This window comes from Tursiops truncatus, chromosome 7 (genome assembly GCF_011762595.2).
Source record: "Tursiops truncatus isolate mTurTru1 chromosome 7, mTurTru1.mat.Y, whole genome shotgun sequence".
Taxonomy (NCBI): domain Eukaryota; kingdom Metazoa; phylum Chordata; class Mammalia; order Artiodactyla; family Delphinidae; genus Tursiops; species Tursiops truncatus.
The window spans coordinates 28,308,984-28,330,086 of NC_047040.1; the positions used below are offsets into that span (position 1 = coordinate 28,308,984).

The 21,103-nt window shown below is 44.7% G+C and overlaps 2 protein-coding genes and 1 non-coding gene across 6 annotated transcripts in view; 1 reads left to right on the top strand and 2 right to left on the bottom strand.

Moving 5' to 3' along the window:
- The first annotated feature begins 5,356 nt into the window (after positions 1-5,356).
- Positions 5,357-9,528, top strand: FZD5 (frizzled class receptor 5). Its single transcript, XM_019939037.3, has 2 exons — positions 5,357-6,000; positions 6,286-9,528. Exon 2 carries the CDS (start codon positions 6,540-6,542, stop codon positions 8,301-8,303), a length of 1,764 nt encoding a protein of 587 aa, XP_019794596.1. The 5' UTR covers positions 5,357-6,000; positions 6,286-6,539; the 3' UTR covers positions 8,304-9,528.
- An 821-nt stretch (positions 9,529-10,349) lies between these two features.
- CCNYL1 (cyclin Y like 1) overlaps positions 10,350-21,103 on the bottom strand; it is a 44,186-nt gene continuing 33,432 nt past the window's right edge. For 2 of the 4 annotated variants that reach the window (XM_004315692.4, XM_004315691.4), the window contains one exon: positions 17,814-20,783. In XM_004315692.4, coding sequence (XP_004315740.1) covers positions 20,667-20,783 — 117 coding nt within the window. In that variant the 3' untranslated portion in view covers positions 17,814-20,666. Of the gene's footprint in view, positions 11,926-12,977; positions 13,032-17,813; positions 20,784-21,103 lie in introns of those variants that run through there. The other 2 variants (XM_019939040.3, XM_019939038.3) reach the window with 2 other exon arrangements.
- LOC117313100 (U6 spliceosomal RNA) lies at positions 19,459-19,565 on the bottom strand. The gene has a single exon (XR_004527563.1). It is a non-coding gene; the product is annotated as a U6 spliceosomal RNA (small nuclear RNA).

The following is a 21,103-nucleotide window of genomic DNA, read 5'->3' on the forward strand; positions in this document are numbered from 1 at the left end:
CAATTTTGTAAGCCTCTGTTTGATTCTCAGTATTAAATATTTCTCTGTTTGAAACACCTAGAGTGGTTTCTATTTCCTGTACTAAACCCTGACTCATAGATCGCTTAATTCACATTCAGCCTTCCAGGCACAGCCTGGGCCTTCCCTGAGCCACCAGGTTGGGCCAGGTGCTTCCTCGGTTCTCCCAGCATGTCCTGCCTGGTAAGCCCACGCCTCTTCATCTTTGCACCCCTGGCACCAGTGTTTGGCTCACAGCATGTGCAGCATCAACATTTACCGAACTGAAGCTCCCTCTGCCAAGATACCAGAAAGGTCCTGAAATCTAGTCTAAAGGGTGCCCCACCTCATGCCTGGTCTGCAAAGCCCAAAGAACAAGTGGCTCTAGACTTATACTGGATTCTAGATGAATCCAGAGCCCTCAGCTTTTCCGTACTTTAGTCCTCCACACAAGAGGCCACTCCAGAATTGAAAATTTGACCTGGTCCCCAGGAAAGGGATGATAAGGAGCAAGGGAAGTTGCTTATCTCAAGAGTTACTATCTGGTGGTTTTCAGGACCCTCTACTGCTGGGCCTACAATGAGGCCTGCAATCAATGGCAGCATAGCCTTTGGAGCGAGGAAAACCCAAGTTGGAAGGTGTGTGCTGTTGTGTAGCAAGCTACTTTCTGAACCTCAGATTCTTCATCTATAAAATGGGGTTGATAATATCAACCTCACGGAATTCTTGGGGGTAAAAGAGATTATATATGTAAAATGCTCAGCACAGTGCATACACGTTGGAAATGCCTAATACCCATCAGTTACTGTTACGGCCACCATTGTTGTTGACTGTGCCATTACTGTACCACAATTCTGTTACATATTTTTTACTTCGTATACATATACTTTCCTTCAGCCCAAACAGACTCACATGCAATTAGACTAGAATGTACTTCTCTATACTTTCTCCCGAGGTGTTCCACTTTACATCATGATGTGATTAACCCTTTTCTGCAGAAGATCCAGCTAGGCCCAAGTTTGGGGCTGTGCTGAGGAAATAACAAAACCATCTATGTCAGTGGCTCTCGACCCTAGCTGAAAATCAGGATCACCTGGAGAGTTAAAAACAAAAAGGCAACAAAAATAAACAAATAAAATGAAACCAAGAAACAATGTCTGGGTCCCTCAACCAGAGATTCTGATTCAGTAGGGCCCAAGCATCAGTATATCTTAAGGCTCCCCAGGTGATTGTAATGTGCAGCTGAGAGCCATTGTTGAGAGTGGGAAAGATTAGTACTTCCATCGCCTCTGGGAAAGAAGAAAGAAGCTCTTACTTTTCTATAATCTCCACCACAGTGGAGAAGGGGAGAGGACTAAAGATTATAGTTGAATGATTCCACTTATAATGTGAACAAGGCATTCTTATTATGAACCTGGATAAATGACTCATCATGGTAATCCTCTGATTAGTGTCTGGGTTTCTCATCTAGAGGTGTCTGATCTGATGAGGAGTTATCAGGAATGCTCTAGGACATGGAAAAAGCTAGTCTGGAAATACCTGTGAGGGATTTCAAGTTGGCTTGTGAGTGTCTGTCCTGTGCCAGCCCTGTGCACACTCGCACACTTGCAGGCTGGGGCTGATGTCAGGTGTACGCACTTTGATCCAGGGCAAGTGAAATGATCCCTGCTTTGGCATAAAATCTAGCTAATATCTAGATGCTAGAGAGAGCTGGTGACAGCTGGGAGTGTGCTCAGACATAAAGGACAGGGATACCTCATTTGATTGCGCTTTGCAGAATTTGCTTTTTCACAAATGGAAGGTTTGTGACAACCCTGAGTTGTCAGATGATGGTTAGCATTTTTTAGAAATAAAGTATTTTAAAATTAAATATGTACTTTTTTTTAGACAGAATGTTATTGCACACTTAATAGACTGAAGAATAGTGTAAACATAAGTTTTATAGACATTACTGGAAAACCAAAAAATCCATGTGACTCACTTTATTGTGATATTTCCTTTATTGCAGTGGTCTGGAAGCCAACCCACAATATCTCTGAGGTATGCCTGTACATCTAAAAAATGTAACTTTTTTCCCATTATTAAAGTGATACACAAAAGAAAATAGAGTGGGAAAACAGAAAAATAGCATGAACCCAGGAGAAACTAATAACAGACTTAAATAGTTACAAGGTGCTAGACATGGTTTTAAGCTCTTTACCATATAAATTCATTTACCCCTCACTACAACTCTATGAGGGGTAACTCCACTTTACAGATGAGGAAAGAGGACCTGGAGCTGTTGTGTGACTTGTCCAAAGTGGCAGCTAGTAAAGGAAGAGCCAAGGTTTGGACTCACGCTGCATTTAACAGGGTATGGTCAACCTCAGAGATATATATATAGCTCATAAGGTAAGCTTTATCCAAGGATTCAATGCCACTTGCTAAAGTTTAAAGAGTTAATCTCAGTTGCCATTTATTCATCCATTTATTTCACAAATATTTACCAAAGGCATCTATGGGCAGCATACTGTTCCAGGCTTAATTATCAAGATATTGAAGAGTATACAGAGGCTACCTGTCCAGTCATTCCTATAGCATTGAACTCTCAAGTGTCTCAACAGACTATACATGTATAATAAATACACGTCTACTAAGATTAGAAATGCAATAACTATTCTCTGATTACAAAATCCAAAACCAATACTTCAAAACTTTCGAAATGTCACAGTCTTACTAGGTGGAATGTTTAGCATGATCCTCTGTATTTTCATCAATTAATAAGTACGCCTTGGACAACAATTTAAGTTGAACCTCATGAATTCCACCTTGTAGCAACATGTTTAATACAGCAGTAGTGTCTTCAAGTCAGAAATTTGGTGTTTTTGGATGGATGGATGGATGGATGGATGGATGGATAGATGGAAGGATAGATGAGTGAATTAATAGCTAAGAATGCCTGGCAATGTTCTAGTTGCTTAAAAATTGCATCTTTAAAAATAATTCAGTGTTTTCCAGTTTGTTAAACAATAACTATGACTCAGAAGAAAATTGTGATTTCTGTCCTTTCCATGGACTAAATATGTAACTTCAAGGAAGCCATTATGATGCCAGTTCCATCTGATGTGAGGATCAAATGAGCTAACTGAAATGAATTATGTAGCACCCTGCCTAATACATGTTAAACAGCATATTTTAAACTGCCTTTAAAGTGAAACACTATATGTAGAAAAGCAAAAATTCAAATGATACAAAAAGCTATACAATGCAAAATACGTTTCTTCTGGCCAAGTTTTCCTGCTATTATTACTACTATTATTAGAGATCTCCAAGCAAAAATAACATCTCCCTGTGATTAAGAAGGGAGAGGTTTACAGACTAGGAGATAACATCCTTTGAGTCAGAACCAAGTGAAATAACACGTGTATTCTGGCTAAATTCCAGCATGAGTGATTAACATTCTCCAACTTCAAATAATTTTTATTATTAGCCAACACTTGTCCATCCCCAATAATACACATGTTGCATACAGGCCACAGAATGAGGCAGCCTCTCTTGGCATGTTCACAATCTGTGCATACTTTCCACTGAGGGTTTCCCTTTCTTTTTGATTGCTATTCCATAGCTTTTCAACTCCCACTACTTTCAACCCTGGGATGTTTGCCGACACTGAGTGCCAAGTAGTTCCAAAGAAACAAAAAAAATATGAGCACCTGTAGAATCCCAGGGAATGAAAGAGGTAAAGTACATTTTAAACATATTTATTAACAGTTTTGATGTTTGTGAAGCGATTTATATTTATTTCTTTGAATTTTGCGGCTGGGATTAATACACATATTCCTCATTATTTTTCACAAAGTCTTGCTGATAAGCAGGAGGAAGAGGGCTATTCTGCAATTTTGTCTCCCCGTCTGTATAAGTGGGATCCAGGACACAAGAACGACTCAGCCCTAAAGTGCAGTCCTGAGTCCCTCAAGAACTCAGGCCCTCCTGCCTTTTTTCTGCCTTCTTCCCAGTAGAAGGAAGGGGTGGGGGGAGCGGGAAACAATTCAAACCCTCTTTGTAAGCGTGTGAATGAAATCTCAAGAATGCTAAACACCTCAGTCTTCCAACCTAATTAGAACACGTAGAAAAGAGGCATTTTCAGGACATTTAAAACTTGCAGCATAATAAGCCATCTGGAGAGCGCCACAGTGCGTCCCAGTGGTCGAGGCGCCCAGCAGGTCTTCGCGCGGGCTACCCGCTGCTCCGTGCGCCCCGGATCCCCGGCGGCGCGCGGGTGCGCGGCTCAGCAGCGGGTAGCCCCGGGGTGGGGGTGCAGCCCCTGCCCATCACAGAGCCCGGAGCTAAAGTTACTTTTCTCTGCGGGCGACTTCGAACTGCCTGGATTTTTAACCCGATAAACTGATAAAGGACTAACACGTCTGGAGTCTTCCAAAGACGGAAAGAAAATCACTTTCTTGTCGCAACAGTAAGATTTTGTTACGAAATGCAAAAGTAAAGGTTAAAGCCTGGGAGATAACCGGTCGCATATGGGGGGACGGGGGAGGAGGTGGTAAAAATTGTGGATGTCGCGTCCCAACTATCTCGGTTCGAATCCCAGGTTTGCCATTTGAGAGCCTACTCTGTGTTAGGCGCTCGGAATACCGCGCTGAACAAGATTATCTAGGTTGTGGCTTTCTTGGGGGAACTATCATTAGCTCGGTTGCCTTGGTATGCTTCTAAACTCTTGTTTCTTCACCTATAAGGAGTGCCTGCCTCATAGAATTGTCGTAAGGTTCTGAGACATCCTGTATTAAGATAAGAACGATTAACGCGCTGTCTGACACACAGTAGGGGCTCAGTAAGCATTTGTACTTCTCTCAATTTGAGCTCACCTGGTGAGGGCAGCGCAGAGAGGAGACAGGTCCCACGGTTAAGAATGATTCTTTGAGCAGTTCTTTTAAACAAGCGCTGGACTCTAAGGATGCTTACCTTCAAGATAGGAGACCTGGTAGGTGTCCTGGAAGCTAGGGTTCATAAGCGAGAACATTACGGGAAACTGAGCCCCGCACCAGTGGGAGCCAGCAGAGAACTCAGGAGGGACTTCTAGCTAGGGTTTCCCGCTCCGGGTCTCAAGAAGGCGTGATTAGCATTAGCCCCGCCCCCCATAGCTTCCCGGCCGGCGATTGGCCCACGCTCCTCGGCTGCCAGCTCCAGGCGGGGCCGGAGGGCGCCTGGAGAGAGGCCGAGCCCGCGGGGCAGTGGGCGGGGACGCGCGGAGAGCGTGGCGGGGCGGCCCACCAACCGAGCCCCAGCGCGAAGGGGCGGGGCCGGGGCGGAGCCTCCCGGCGGGCATTAGAAGCAGGTGACCCGGGCTGGGCGGGAGAGGCCAGTCAGCTCAAGGCAGTGACTCCGCTGCGGCCAGCGCCGCCGCCGCCGCCGCCGCCGCGCGCAGTTCAATACCCGCCGGAGGTGGGCCAAAGGGTGCTAGAGCGCGGGGGAGGAGCGGAGCCCGGCGCGTCCCGGGAGAACCGCCACCGCCTCCAGGAGTCCGCTGGAGCGCGGATCCCCCTGCAGGGGAGGAGGAGAGCGGCGGGCGGGACGCGGCGGCGGGCGCGCACCATGCAGTCCCGGCGGGGCCAGCGCTGGCTGCTCGCCGTGCTGTGAGGCGGCGGGATCCCCCGGTCGCCGCACACCGCCTTCCTCTTGCCCAGGTGCTGCCAGGCGCGCTCGCCCTTCGTCCGGCTCCCGGACCCTGGTGGAACGCACGGCCTGCCCCTCGTCCTGCTCCGCCCGGATCATGCGGGGGGGCCCGCAGGAGGTGAGGGCGAATGACCGGTCTGCGGCGACCTCGTTCAGGGGGCGACCCCCTCTCTGAGACGCCCCCACCTGCTGCCATGTGCTGCCTCCTCGGGTACCCAGCCTATCGCCAAACTTTCCCGATGCCAGCCTGTCTCTGAGTCGCGTTTCTGAGCGAAGTGTCCCAGAGACGGAGGGCCCAGGCTGGCTACGGACTATCTGCTTCTCTCGGCTTCCTCAGAGGTGAGAGCCCGCGCCTTCCCCTTCTCCCCGTTCTTTTCCCGGCCCTCTGCCCTTTTCCCGGGGGCTGAGCGCTCTGACCTTGGGGTGCAGGCTGGCAGGCCCTGCGAGAAGGGAGGCGGGGTGAGGGGCGGGGAGTCTGTAGTTTGGTTCCAGGAGGTGGGAGGGGAGGGGAGGGAGAGAGGTTAACTTAGAGTTTTGGAGACCGCTTGCGGGGATTGCGCCGTTGACGCCTCTCTGTTTGGGAGTGGTTGCAATTTTTCTTCTCCTCCACCTTCTTTTTTAAAGAGTACTTTCCTTGGAATCGGAGCCCTAACCGTCCCTCCCCAGCCTTCTCCAGCGAAGAGCTGAGCGCTCCCTGCGGAGGCAGCGCCCTCCCGAAACAGTTTATCTTTGGACGGATTTCTTTAAAAGAAAAAGAAACCAACAGGTTGCCAGTCCCGGCGCCACACAAGTCGGCGGAGAGGGAAGCCCGGATCCCGGTTTCCCCTGCCTGAGCTGGCCCCGCGCTGGCTGCGGGAGACGAGGGGAGGGAGGGGGCTATGGCTCGGCCAGACCCGTCCGCGCCGCCTTCGCTGCTGCTGCTGCTCCTAGCGCAGCTGGCGGGCCGGGCGGCGGCCGCCTCCAAGGCCCCAGTGTGCCAGGAAATCACAGTGCCCATGTGCCGCGGCATCGGCTACAACCTGACGCACATGCCCAACCAGTTCAACCACGACACGCAGGACGAGGCGGGTCTGGAGGTGCACCAGTTCTGGCCGCTGGTGGAGATCCACTGCTCGCCGGACCTGCGTTTCTTCCTGTGCTCCATGTACACGCCCATCTGCCTGCCCGACTACCACAAGCCGCTGCCGCCCTGCCGCTCGGTGTGCGAGCGCGCCAAGGCCGGCTGCTCGCCGCTCATGCGCCAGTATGGCTTTGCCTGGCCGGAACGCATGAGCTGCGACCGCCTCCCGGTGCTGGGCCGCGACGCCGAGGTCCTGTGCATGGATTACAACCGCAGCGAGGCCACCACGGCGCCCCCCAGGCCCTTCCCGGCCAAGCCCACCCACTCAGGCCTGCCGGGGTCGCCGGCCTCGGGGAGCGACTGCGCCACCGGGGGCCCGTCGGTGTGCAAGTGCCGCGAGCCCTTCGTGCCCATTCTCAAGGAGTCGCACCCGCTTTACAACAAGGTGAGGACGGGCCAGGTACCCAACTGCGCGGTGCCCTGCTACCAGCCGTCCTTCAGCCCCGACGAGCGCACGTTCGCCACCTTCTGGATCGGCCTGTGGTCTGTACTGTGCTTCATCTCCACCTCCACCACGGTGGCCACCTTCTTAATAGACATGGAACGCTTCCGCTACCCTGAGCGCCCCATCATCTTCCTGTCAGCCTGCTACCTGTGCGTGTCTCTGGGCTTCCTGGTGCGCCTGGTCGTGGGCCATGCCAGCGTCGCCTGCAGCCGCGAGCACAGCCACATCCACTACGAGACAACGGGCCCTGCGCTGTGCACTGTCGTCTTCCTGCTGGTCTACTTCTTTGGCATGGCCAGTTCCATCTGGTGGGTCATCCTGTCGCTCACCTGGTTCTTGGCGGCTGGCATGAAGTGGGGCAACGAGGCCATTGCGGGCTATGCGCAGTACTTCCACCTGGCCGCGTGGCTCATCCCCAGTGTCAAGTCCATCACTGCGCTGGCACTGAGCTCTGTGGACGGGGACCCGGTAGCCGGCATCTGCTACGTGGGGAACCAGAACCTGAACTCGCTGCGCGGCTTCGTGCTGGGCCCGCTGGTGCTCTACCTGCTGGTGGGCACGCTCTTCCTCCTGGCGGGCTTCGTGTCGCTCTTCCGCATCCGCAGCGTCATCAAGCAGGGCGGCACCAAGACGGACAAGCTGGAGAAGCTCATGATCCGCATCGGCATCTTCACGCTGCTCTACACTGTGCCAGCCAGCATCGTGGTAGCATGCTACCTGTACGAACAGCACTATCGCGAGAGCTGGGAGGCTGCGCTCACCTGCGCGTGCCCCGGCCCGGACTCTGGCCAGCCGCGCGCCAAGCCCGAGTACTGGGTGCTCATGCTCAAGTACTTCATGTGCCTTGTGGTGGGCATCACGTCGGGCGTTTGGATTTGGTCCGGCAAGACTGTGGAGTCGTGGCGGCGCTTCACCAGCCGCTGCTGCTGCCGCCCGCGGCGGGGCCACAAGAGCGGCGGCGCCACGGCCGCGGGGGACTACGCCGAGGCGAGCGCAGCGCTCACGGGCAGGACCGCGCCGCCGGGCCCCGCCGCCGCCGCCGCCTATCACAAGCAGGTGTCCCTGTCGCACGTGTAGGAGGAGGCCGAGGCCGAGGGACCGGGACCGGGGCCGGGAGTTGAGGGAGGGAGGTTGTTTTGTTTGGTAGCTTTGCCAAGGTCACTTCCGTTTACCTTCTTGGTGCTGATGCCCCCTCCCGGGGCAACTTGGAGAGAGGGGAGAGGGACCGTTTCAAGGGGAGTACCTGTCCCAGGACTTCTCAAAGGGGTTCAGCTCACGTCTGTTCTATCTTACTGCCTTTTCAAGAGGAACCCTGTTTTTAATTTATATATAGTTTTCTTAATTTTTAACTTTGTTGCATTTTGGCAACAAAATTTACCTTTGCTTTGGGGGCTTTACAATCCTAAAGTTGGCATTATAATGAAGTTCCACTTGGTTCAGGTTTCTTTGAACTGGGTGGTCTAAATTGGGAAAATATATTTCCTATACTTCTGTCTTTAAAAATAATGTGAACAGTGAAAGTTGCTGTGACTGGGAAGTTGTTCCGTGTGCTTTTCCAGGTTGTTTCTCCTTCCACTGCTTAAAGTGTCCAAGATGCTTTAAGGTGAGCTGCTTGTCCCTGTTTATAGTTCCTAAGTTAGGGGACACCCTAAGTCATACCAAGGAGGGGGGTAGCATAATGTGGTTAGGGCCTCCGGAAAGTGACAAGGTTAGGCAATGTTTAGAGATTCTAATGTGTCCGTCCTAGCTTCGTTTAGCAAGCTTCGGTTTCTTTTCTATAGTACTTGTAATCATTCTCGTTCTTAACAGTGCCAGCTTTGCTTGAATAAGTTAGAGGTAGCATTGCAGTGTCCGGAATAAATATTTGGAAGAATGTGAACCTAAGGGATGGTGATTGGTTGAACTTGAATTCTAGACTGTTAAGATGGCAGCTTTGTGCCCGAGGAGTGGGTGGTTCTTTTTTTTTTTTTTAACATCTATAGTGAGTGGTTCTTAATAGGCTTTGGTGATGCCACTTTTTAAAACTTGTGTTAAAACTTTGGTAAAAATAAACCCACTTCCTTCTTCTGGAAGGACTTAGTGATAGTGCTGAAGGGGGTTCCTTTTTACATTTAAGGACTAAAATGGATATAACTCCTGTAATTAAGTAAATTTCCAACACCTGTCTTATCTGCTCCACCCCCCCCCCCCCAATCCCACCTCCTTTATCATGTTAAACAGTCTTTTTGCTTTTCTTATTCCTCCTCTCCTGGAGGGCTGTGATTAGAAACCACACCCACCCTTGAATGAGGTGCTTGAACGGGGGGGGGGGGGGGGGGGGGAGGGAGGGAGGCTGGCTACCTGTGAACAAACACTGGCAGCGATGAGGGAAAATAAGTGTCCCTGGACTTTGGACTAGATTACAGCCAGATATTCCAAAAGCATCGAGACACTGCTCTCTGCGGCCTCTGGAAACAAATGAAACCCATAACACCCTTGCATAAGCTTTTAAAAACATGGATCAGTGTAGCAAAAGGAAAGCTGTTCCCCCCGCCCCCCTCGCCTCAATATATTTTTCTCTTCCTCCTCTTCTGAGAAAGCCTATATAGTGATGAGCACACACTTTACTGTTAGAGAATTCTGTTTGCTTTTCTAATCTGTTGAACCATTCCCTCACTTATATATGAAAGCCTATGTATTGATGAATACACATGTACACACACCACGCACACATACTTTACTGTTAAAAATCCTGTTTGCTTTCCTAATCTATTTAACCGTTCATTCAAGAAGAGTGTGAGGCCATTACTGGGGAAGGGGGTGACAGTGCATTGGCCAGCAGAATACCAGTGACCAGGACTGAGTGGGAACTAAATTTAAGAAGCTAAAATGGCAAAAACAATTAAAATTTGGGAATGTCTCCCTAGAGAAACAAGTGTAGGGGTTTGCGCTTCATTTATACCAAAGTTGGAAAAGTCAGATTTAAGCCCAGGCCAGTTTTTACATTATGGATATTAAGTAAACAAGTGTATACTTTCCATAGTGGATTTAAGCACTTTGCTGGTGGAAAGAAGCCTGGTGTTATAGTTTTCATGGACTTTCAAAAGCTATTCACGTTTATAAAAATGCACTGCTCTTACACACTCATCCTCTGAATCAAAATGTCAGTATATTCGACAAAACCTTGTACACAGAGCTACAGAACTTTTTGCACGTCTAATTCCTCTACTTGTTCAGAAGAAGCTTCTTAGAACCTTGAAATAGATCCCCTGCCTGAGGGCCAGTTCCTCTCTTGTTTTTCAAATGAGGAACTTTTCTGATCACCTTGACCTCTTCCCTCAGTTAACATGTCTTCCCAGAAAGTACATAGATTATTCTGCTGCTTTAGGTCATTGTGACTAATTTGGGTTTTTCCTCTTCCTTTTTTTTTTTGTGGAGGAGTGTAAAGATGAGGCAGAATGTATCTAAAAGTTGTGGGATGATGTGGTTGAAGTGATTTAATTCTTCCTTTTAAAACAACTATTTTTCATTTTGGCAACATACCAAACCTAAAAAGAACAACCAATTTACTTAAAAAAAAAAAAGACAGTTAAGACACAGGATACCAAGCCAAGGAGAGGCAATACAGGTCATGCATTTGGAGATCTAGGTCCAGGCCAACTCTCAGAGCTGCCTCTGTTTTCAGCCTCTGTTTTCACCGCTGCCCTCCCCCTCCCTTACCTCAAAGATGAAGCCCACCTGCTTCCCTCAAGTTTTACCTCAGCCACCCCTCCTGCTACCCAGGGCAGAGAAGCCCATCTATTTATGGTCGCCCCCTATTTCCATCTCATATGCTGTTTTCTTCTGATTTTTATTTTTATTAGGCAAACAATCCGTACTCATGAAAACAATTACAAAATGAAAGGTTGTGGGTTGGTTTAGCAACTTCTTCACAGCCAGCTCTGTGATTTTAGGAAGGATTTAAGGCCCAGTTTAGTTTCACAGGTACAGCTTTTGGGCTGTCCCTTTCATGGTTCAATTGTAAGCAGCGTCTCCCGTCATAGATTTTAGGGGGTAAAGATTTAGAAGGAACTAATATGTGACTTCTCAGTAAATCAGTTGACAAGACTTAGGAAGTCGTTCTAATTTATATTCTTAACCTCACACTTTGAAGTTGTCTAAATTGGCTGAAAATAAGTCTTCTCGGTGCCTTATTGGTTTATCCTTGCAAACCTTTGTCATGTTTTCTCGTAGTCATTTCCAGTAGTAAGCCTGTGTGTGTGTTGTGTGTAATTGTGAGCAATGTACAAGCTTAAATAATGTGCTGACAGCACTGTTTCCAAGTTGGTATTCATTAGGCCGTTTCCTCCTGGGCTAGGGCTGCACTAATCCTGACACCGGCTGCCAGGAGAAAACCTCATGGATCCCACACCGCACCTTAATAACAGCATCTGTGACCTGCAGTCTCAAGTACAGAATGGGAACCCCAGAGCTAGGAAATGTAGTTGTATATTTTAATGAACTGCTACCCCTGCTAAAGAGGCTTCTTTCACTTTTGTGCTCTACAGAAAGACCAAGGGGGGTAGGAGGGACAAAGCTTTGAATAACTGCTTTCTAACACCGAATGTGGCCAACAGGATAGAGAACATCACAAATCTAGGCAGGTGTGAGGTACAGTGGCTGAGGATTTCCTGCTCCCCCTGCATGCCCTTTCTTGCCTCCAAAGTCCAATCAAGTGATCCTGGGAAAGAAATACACCTAGGTTGAGGAGGGTGGTTTTGAAAGCAAAAGCTACCAAGACATTAAAGCAGGGTGAATGAAGGGTAGGCAGGATGAAAGTAAGTAACCTGGCTCAGAACTCTCAAAAGCTTCTAGCAGCTTGATGACAATTACAGGATTTATTTCAGTCTGTGGTACATCATTTGAAGACGATATTACTTCATGTTGTTACAAACTGTATGTATAGTATGTATGTGTTGTGGGTGTGTATATAAATAATATATATTATATATATGAGAGATTTAGTGACTTTTGATACGGGTTTGGTGCAGGTGAATTTATTACTGAGCCAAATGAGGCACATACTGAGTCAGTAGTTCGAGTCCAGGGCATTCAATACTTTTTCTGATTTCCGTGTATGTGTAGTGCCTGTCCCATGCGGTATTGTCAGTGTCATGTCAAATCCAAAACTCAAAGCAGAGCCAGCGATATTTTATTTGTAGACAATCAACTAGAATCTATAAAATTATTACTGGCAGGTGATTATAATTCCAGGGTCCCTAACACTAGCAAAAGGAAACCCAGAGCATCTTGATAAGAAGTTTTCTGTTTTTGTTTTGTTCCTGGAAGTCAGTAGAAAAGCAGTTGTATGTGGTTATATTAGTGTCAAGATACTTAATTTGCTGACCTTATTATTTCAGAAAAAAAAATTGTATGTATTATATTTGTGGGAAGTTAAACTAATGCTTTGAGATTTTTATCAAATATGGAGAGTAGTTATTTATGAAAAACAAAGAAATGTCTATTTTTGTTTCTTTGTTCCCAATTCATGTAGATAAATTTTAAAGTGCATTAAAGCAATGGTAAAGCAAATAAGATGCTGTACAAGTATTTTTCTCATGCTTTTATGGAGAGACACTGTTTTCTAAGAGTATCTGAAGGAGGTATGTGCATTCTAATTTCATGATCAGATTTCTCAGATGTACTTTGAATATAAGTGGCAATGTTTTTATTGATAATAAAATCAAGGAAATTCCAATCACCAGAAGGAGAACTAATGAAAACATGTTTTACCTGAATATACTTCATAGGTTTCTCCTGCTGATCCTGTGATTGTTTCATGATGCACTTGAAGAAATGAAGGAAAATACACGTAAGAACAGAGACATTGCCTGAGATTGTGTTCTATTTTATCAACCCTCCATCTATACTCTGTACTGAAGCAATTTGGATAGAAGTGCTGCTCTTGTGTGTGTCTGGTTTGCAGTCAGAAACCCCCAAAACTTTATCATTCAGCAGTTAGATCCACAACTTTGTATTAAGGTCTAAATACAAGTCAGGGAACCCAGATAAGATAAGAGGATATATGGTTCTCCCTCTGTATTTGTGGGTAATTGGTTCCAGTAGTCTCCCTCCCCCCGTGCCGCCCCATACCGAAATCCATGGATGCTCAAGTCCCTTACATAAAACGGTGCAGTATTTGCATATAACCTACACACAACCCTCCCATCTTCCCCCGCACCCTCCTTTATACTTTAAGTCATGTCTAGATTACTTATCATACCAAATACAAATCCTAAGTAGTTGTAAATATAATGCAAATGGTTGGTGGTGTGCGGCCAATTCAAGTTTTGCTTTCTGTAACTTTCTGAAAATTTTTTCCCTAAATATTTTCAATCCATGGTTGGTTGAATCCACTGATGCAGAACCTGTGGATACGGAGGGCCAACTGTAAATTGATTTAGAGTCGGCACTTCCCTGACAATCTGGACAGATGCTTAGTAAACCTGAGATAATTAATTCAGCATCCAAGTGAGTACTATGAGATTGGTACATGTTAGGGCATTTGGGAGAACAGAAAATACAGCAGTTGAGCTGCATCCTGGTGCAAGAGCCACTGTGCCTTACCCGTACAGGTCTCTAGTTGGCACATCTTCCCAATGCTTTCTCATTGTTCATTCCCCCCAGTGGGAAAGGGGGGCACTGTTTGACCTAGGAAGTTGGAGAAATAGGTAATAATGCTTCTTTTAGTGATTTAGTTACAGAGCTCTTACGTGCAACAGAATGAGCGGAAGTAGAATGGTTCTGTGCATAGACTTGGGAGCTAGACTGATTAGGGATTCAACTCCCAGCTCCATCATTCATGGGCTGTTGATCCTGAACAAATTACTTAAGCTCTTAGTACTTCATTTGTGTACTTCATCTTAGTACTTTCTCATCTGTGAAAGGGGGATAATGATAGTACTTATATTTTAGGGTTGAGAGGATCTAAAAGATTAAATCAGGTTAAGGTAAGTAAAACAAGGAGGAAGCAGCCATTCAGGCGTGGAATGGAAAGGGAATTGAAAGATGAGGTTTCAAATTTGTGTCTGCATAAGAATCATTTGGGGTTCCTATTAGAAATGTAGATTCCCAGGCTTCAGCTCCAGGAATTGAGATTAATTTGGGATCCAAGAATTAGGTCTTTTTGTTCTGTTTTAGTAAACTTTTAGAATTATTTTAGGCTTACAGAAAAGTTGCAAAGATATATCCATTTTGCCCTAATATTAACATATTATCATAGCACATTTGTTAAACTAAGAAGTCAACATTAACGCACTACTGTTAACTCCAGACTTCATTTGGATTTCACCAGATTTTCCACTGATGTTCTTTATCTGTTCTAGGATTCCACATTGCATTTAGAGAAGCTTCATTTCTTACAGGGACTTTCAGCCCATGAGAGGCAGGTGTGGTCTGGAGACCACATCTTGAGAAACACTAGGACATGTCAAGGGCGGAGGAAGGTCAAATTGCCCCATCCTCACCACCATCCTGGTGGTGGTGGGGTTGGATATAGAAATTTGACTTGAAGAGTCGGGATGGAATCCTCTCCCTTAGATGAGAGGGGTTACCTTAAGAAGTGAGGCATCTATTCCTAATGCCAGATGAAATGAGTTTTGGAGTTCGGAAGGTGGGGTTGCTGCCTAGCCTGAGGAGATACATCTAGGGTTGTGGGCAGATCAGGGGAGTGAGGGCAGCAAATTGGGAACAACTACTTTGTGGGAACACAGGAGGGCTCAAGTAGTTGATTAAAGGGGATTACCAGGGGCCAGTTAGCCTGTGAGACATATAAATCCTGTATTTCCTGGAACCTGGTGATAATGTTTTAGAAATGGGTCATAGTAGTAACCAACATCAAGCACTGCCACATTGGACACGAGCAGAAAGTCAAAGGGTGAAGCTGAGATGACCTTGCTGAGAGTGCAGCGGGAGGTGGACGAAACACTGACGCCCTGTGTTTGGAAGAGTCGGTTCCCCCAGTGAGGAGATAAAGGGCCACCATCTGAGGAGCTAGATGTAAAGGTCAGTAGAATTGAGAATGGTAAGATGAAGGAATAGATGTTGTAAGAAAAAGCTAGCAGAGTAATTTGAGGTCTTGAAGTAGAGGTCGACATATTCTTGAGGACCTTGCGTTCTGAGGCTGTCTCTAATCACATTCAAATTACTTAGCTGCCCTCACAGCAGTTAGTCATCACCTAACCTGTTCCTTTTTTTTTTTTTAAAGAACATTAACCTCTTTCCATTTGACTCTGGATTTCTAATTTCTGTACTACTTCACTTTCCTGGTTTTTTCTGCATGTTAGAGACCCTAAACCATAAACTGGTATTCATAACATTTGTTTCACAGGAAGTGCATGTTATCTCATCTGCCAAACCCATTTAAAATGGACTAGTGGAAATTGCCTCAGAAGCCAAACAGGTTGCACCTGTGTACAAGGGACCAGGTGTCTCTGAAGGGCTCCTAGATCTTTTGTATTCTTGCTGGCAAGGTGTCAGGCTGACCAGGTTGGTAAGTGGCTAACAGTTAAGATTTTAGGTGATCTAATCCTTAACTTGATTGATAGATGCTGGGTGTAATCTACAGATTCTGCATAGAAATTAGCACTTACCTCTGGGAGAGCCCCTACCAGCTGTCCAGTGCTTTACCAAATAGCTCTATACTCAAGAATGCGGCTTCTGGGTGAGGGAACAGTCGTAGTCATTTTACATGTGGTTGGAGAGAAGGCTTGGGTGATGAAAGATTTTAGCTAACCTACACGCTATAGGTAAACATTTTCGAAAACACTGCATAACCTGAATACAGAGTGAATTGTTTTCCAGTAAATACTGGCTTCAGCATTTTTCAAAAATCAAGGAATGGTATATTTTATAGAATGGGAAAACTAAGAAATGAAACTTGACCTGTTGTAAAACTAGGATTTAGTGCTGTTGAATTTCAATAACGGGCATACAGGGTACATTAGGAGTAAATGTCAAAGAATAGGGTCATGATGGGATCTGATACAGGGTGGAAAAAATTTCTCTTAACCAGAAACACTGGGCCCTAAGAAGTTGTCTTAGGGTCAACCATATGAATTTAACATACAAAAACGGCAATTTAATTTGGTTCAAACATACATTTCAAACCTCTGTCTTTTCCTTGTAAAGAAAAAAGTTCAGTTCACGATATACCAGAGTTAAAATTGCACGTGTCAGTATTCCACTAGAGAAAAAATTTTTTTTTAAAAAGCGAAAAAATAAAATTTGAGTTCAGGTAGTCATATTCTTTTATAGTCTTACTACTTTAGGGAACAAACCCTTCCTAGGTATAAAATCCTGGAAAAAAATGCCATAGTTGCCACCCTATTAGTAACTAGTTTCCATGCCCCATATTTGTTGGAGAACCTACTTTCAGTGATGTTTAAATTTTTACCTTAATTTGCCTCAATTTCCCATTTATTAAAATGGCTGTATTGCCTCTAGAATTAAAGCTGAAGGGAAAAAGCAATTTTTAGTGATTCTCCTTATTCTACCAACTTGTTCTTGAAGCTACAGTCATGTCCAATGTTCCTACCCCAATTTTTTTTGTTTTAAACCTTCGACCACTCGAGATATGTCAGCATTTCTGCTTAGTAATTGGCATATTATTACGCGGTGCAAACTATTGATATAAACAGTGACTTGTGATAGATTTTTTTCCCTTCTGTACTAAATAAGATCATTTCTCCTAGTCAGCAACTTAACAAGAACAAAGTTAAAGGTCTGACCTTAGGAAGGTAATTAAGGTGGATGAAAACATGGCAATACTATCAGGACTGATGGAATATTGCTCAAGTGCAGTGGCTAGGGTCTAAAAGAAACTTTAGAGATCTGGTATGTTTCCAACTGAATGTAAGTGAAATAGCATGTTAAAGTCAAATTACGTGGCTTGTTTAAAAGTCACCCTCTTAGGGGCTTCCCTGGTGGCGCAGTGGTTGAGAGTCCGCCTGCCGATGCAGGAGACACGGGTTCGTGCCCCAGTCCGGGAGGATCCCTACATGCCGCGGAGCGGCTGGGCCCGTGAGCCATGGCCGCTGGGCCTGCGCATCCGCAGCCTGTGCTCCGCAACGGGAGAGGCCACAACAGTGAGAGGCCCGCGTACCGCCAAAAAAAAAAAAAAAAAAAAAAGTCACCCTCTTAACAGCAACCACAATTCTACTGCTTCCTGTTCTTCCATTTTCTTTCCTGTTCAATTGCTTGAAGCCCTCAAACAACTCAAGTTCTGATTCTACAGTATCCCTGTAATTCCTTTCTCTGTGTATTTACCTACTTTTATCTTTCAATGTGCATTTCCATCTTGGCACCATAACAAACAATTAAAAAATGCCATCTAATGCATTATGCCACCGAGCACTGTAGCCAGTGATTTTAAGTTAGATTATCTTCAGGTTGAAAAGAGCGTAAGCTGAAGAAATAAATGACATCTTAACTAAAGGCAAGGGTCAAAACAACTTATGGTTAGTTTGAAAATGCTTTAAGGCCCGACTATCAGAGCTGATTGAAAACATTTGAGTTAGACAGAGTTGTTATGTGACTAGTGAGAAGTGTTACAAACACAGTAGCCATATATTTTAATTAAAATAGAGTTTATTAGCTTTTCTTTTAATATAAACATGAGGAAGAAAAACCACATAAGTTGTAGCATTCTTTTCAAAATAAAACTGCAATCAGTATTTGAAGCTCCAAACTCCATAAACAATATTTTTTGAGGTGGTAGATTGTAATATTTTATATACCGTAATTTATCATTTATGTCTCTGTCCTTTAAAAATGATGGAACCTGCAGCACTCAATATAATGTGAAGCCTTGCTACAAAGAGAGAAAGTATTTCTGGCCCAGAAATGCTTTGTTTACAGGCAAAATTCCTAGGATTACATTTGAGAAGGTAGGAGGAGAAAGATTTCACATACTTGAGAACACTAACTTTTTTTTTTTAACATTTCAAGTTTAGGTGACATCGTTACCCATCTCCTAAAAGACTGATTACTGGACCTCCCTGCCTTTTAAAGCCTGAGGTAAGGGTTCCTAAGGTTTTACATGATTCCTCTTAAATAGCAGAACTTGAAGTGAGACACCTACAGCCAGGTTAACACATAGGATAGAAAAGCTGTTTCGTATCACTTACTCTATCACTACTATCAGGGTCCAGTTCCTTTCAATTTATTACATGTGAATTAACACTGTTGTTCATAATTCCTTTACCAAATCTAGAAAAAAGAAACTTAGGTGATCAAGCAGGTAAGCGGCCCAGCCTTGCAAAGGACTACTTTAGAAAGAGATGGGCAGGTCTATGAAGATACAAGGTATCCCCTTAAGTCTTAGTGCAATTTTAAGCTTTGAAACTTGTAGAAGTGTAAATGCCACCAACTTAACAAAACATCATTTGAAAGTTTAATTGAATTTCTTCTAAACTCATTTTTTTAACATCTTTATTGGAGTATAATATTGCTTTACAGTGGTGTGTTAGTTTCTGCTTTGTAACAAAGTGAATCAGCTGTACGTATACATATATCCCCATATCTCCTCCCTCTTGTGTCTCCCTCCCACCCTCCCTATTCCACCCCTCTAGGTGGTCACAAAGCACCCAGCTGATCTCCCTGTGCTATGCGGCTGCTTCCCACTAGCTATCTGTTTTACATTTGGTAGTGTGTATATGTCCATGCCACTCTCTCACTCTGTCCCAGCTTACCCTTCCCCCTCCCCGTGTTCTCAAGTCCATTCTCTCTGTCTGCATCTTTATTCCTGTCCTGCCCCTAGGTTCTTCACAACCTTTTTTTCTTTTTTAGATTCCATATGTATGTGTTAGCACACGGTATTTGTTTTTCTCTGACTTACTTCACTCTGTATGACCTCACTACAAATAACTCAATTTCGTTTCTTTTATGGCAGAATAATATTCCATCGTATATATGTGCCACATCTTCTTTATCCAATCATCTGTCAGTGGACACTTAGGTTGCTTCTGTGTCCTGGCTATTGTAAATAGAGCTGCAGTGAACACTGTGGTACATGACTTTTTGAATTATGGTTTTCTCAGGGTATATGCCCAGTAGCGGGATTGCTGGGTCGTAGGGTAGTTCTATTTTTAGTTTTTTAAGGAACCTCCATACTGTTCTCCATAGTGGCTGTATCAATTTACATTCCCACCAACAGTGCAAGAGGGTTCCCTTTTCTCCACACCCTCTCCATTTATAGTTTGTAGATTTTTATTTTTTTAATATGGAACGCTTCACGAATTTGCATGTCATCCTTGTGCATGGGCCGTGCTAATCTTCTCTGTATCGTTCCAATTTTAGTATATGTGCTGCCGAAGCAAGCACGTTTGTAGATTTTTTGATGATGGCCATTCTGACCTTAAGCTCTTAATTTTTTATTTCAGCCCATTGTTTGCTATCCTCAAGAGGGGCTGAAACAGAACATTAATATTAAAAGCTTAATGTTTAAAATTTACAAACCTAAATGAGTTTAGAAGAAATTCGATTAAACTTGCAAGTGACGTTTTGCCAGTCTGTAGCATTTATAATTCTGCAACAGTGTTCTGGAGTATCCAAGCACACTATATTCAGGCTTGCAATTTCACTGAGACTTCTGGGACACCTTCTAGTTCACTGCCAGCTTGTTAATTACTGGACCACCATGTTGGCTGGAATTATGAAAATATCCTTTAATACAAGTATGTAACAAAGAGGAAAATCATCACAAAATCAGAAGCACCATCATAGTTAACAAGAAATGCATCACGGACCCAATAGAAGTAAATAACCTACTTTCTCTGTTTATGATCCCAAACATGCTAATATGCTAATAAGTACTGCCTGCAAAGAATGTGGATGACAAGTGTTATTCAGCAGCTTTTTGGTTTAAACTGATTGCCAATAATGACTAGCAGCTTCAGTGGTACAGTAGGGAGGAAGAACCCTTCAAAACCTAACGATGCTACAACAGTCTGTTCCTAAGTTTGGCTTTATGAGTTGTTAGGAGTCACATGTTTTAATGGTAATACTGCACTGATTCTAAAGGAATATGCAGCAGTATGGGACAGTGAGGCAAGAAAAACAGGAAAAATTATATAGTTAGTGTCTTTAAAGTCTAAAAATTTAAACTATTAATTAAAAAACCTCACATAGTTCACAGCTATCGGCCTACACAGTAAGCAGATATTTGTGCGTGGATTGGGAGCTTTTCGCTTTGGAGTGGTTTTTGTAACTCTGTTTACATTAAAAAGGACAGAAGAGTGTGTTACATTGACGAGGTCCCGTTCTTTCCTACAGCATAATCTTCGCTTGTCCATGAGTCTCTTGAATTCAATGTCTTTCTTTAAGGTGAAAATACTAACTTTGCTGGTTTCTGAGCAGGAGAGGTGATATTTCTCCAGTCCTTGTTACGAGGGGTTTATGATGTTACAACCCCTCACTTCTCCCTTAAGAGAGGATGGCATTGGAGCGCTGAATACCAATGAAATTATCAGCGCTGAAAGACCTTCTCATAGCAGCTCTACACAAGTCTTTGTATTTGTCTTCACACAATCTGGAAATGGCCTAGGAAAGTCAATCAGGTAGAACATAGGTACAATTAGGGGAAAAAAAAATGTTCGGACCTTAAAAAAACAAAAAAGCATCATTGATAAGGCACACATCTACATTCGTTTAGATAGTTCATAGTTACTGCTACTTTGGATAGCTGATATCTACACTAACTGACAATTCTCTAAGGTGATAACCTTTAAGGGCTATGATTAGATTGCTGGGGCAAGGGATAACTTGCCCTAATAACTTGGAGTTACTTAAAAATTGGGTTCCTAATGATAGGCTCCTAATAGCAATATCATCTGTTACCTACACACTTGATCCTTAAACGT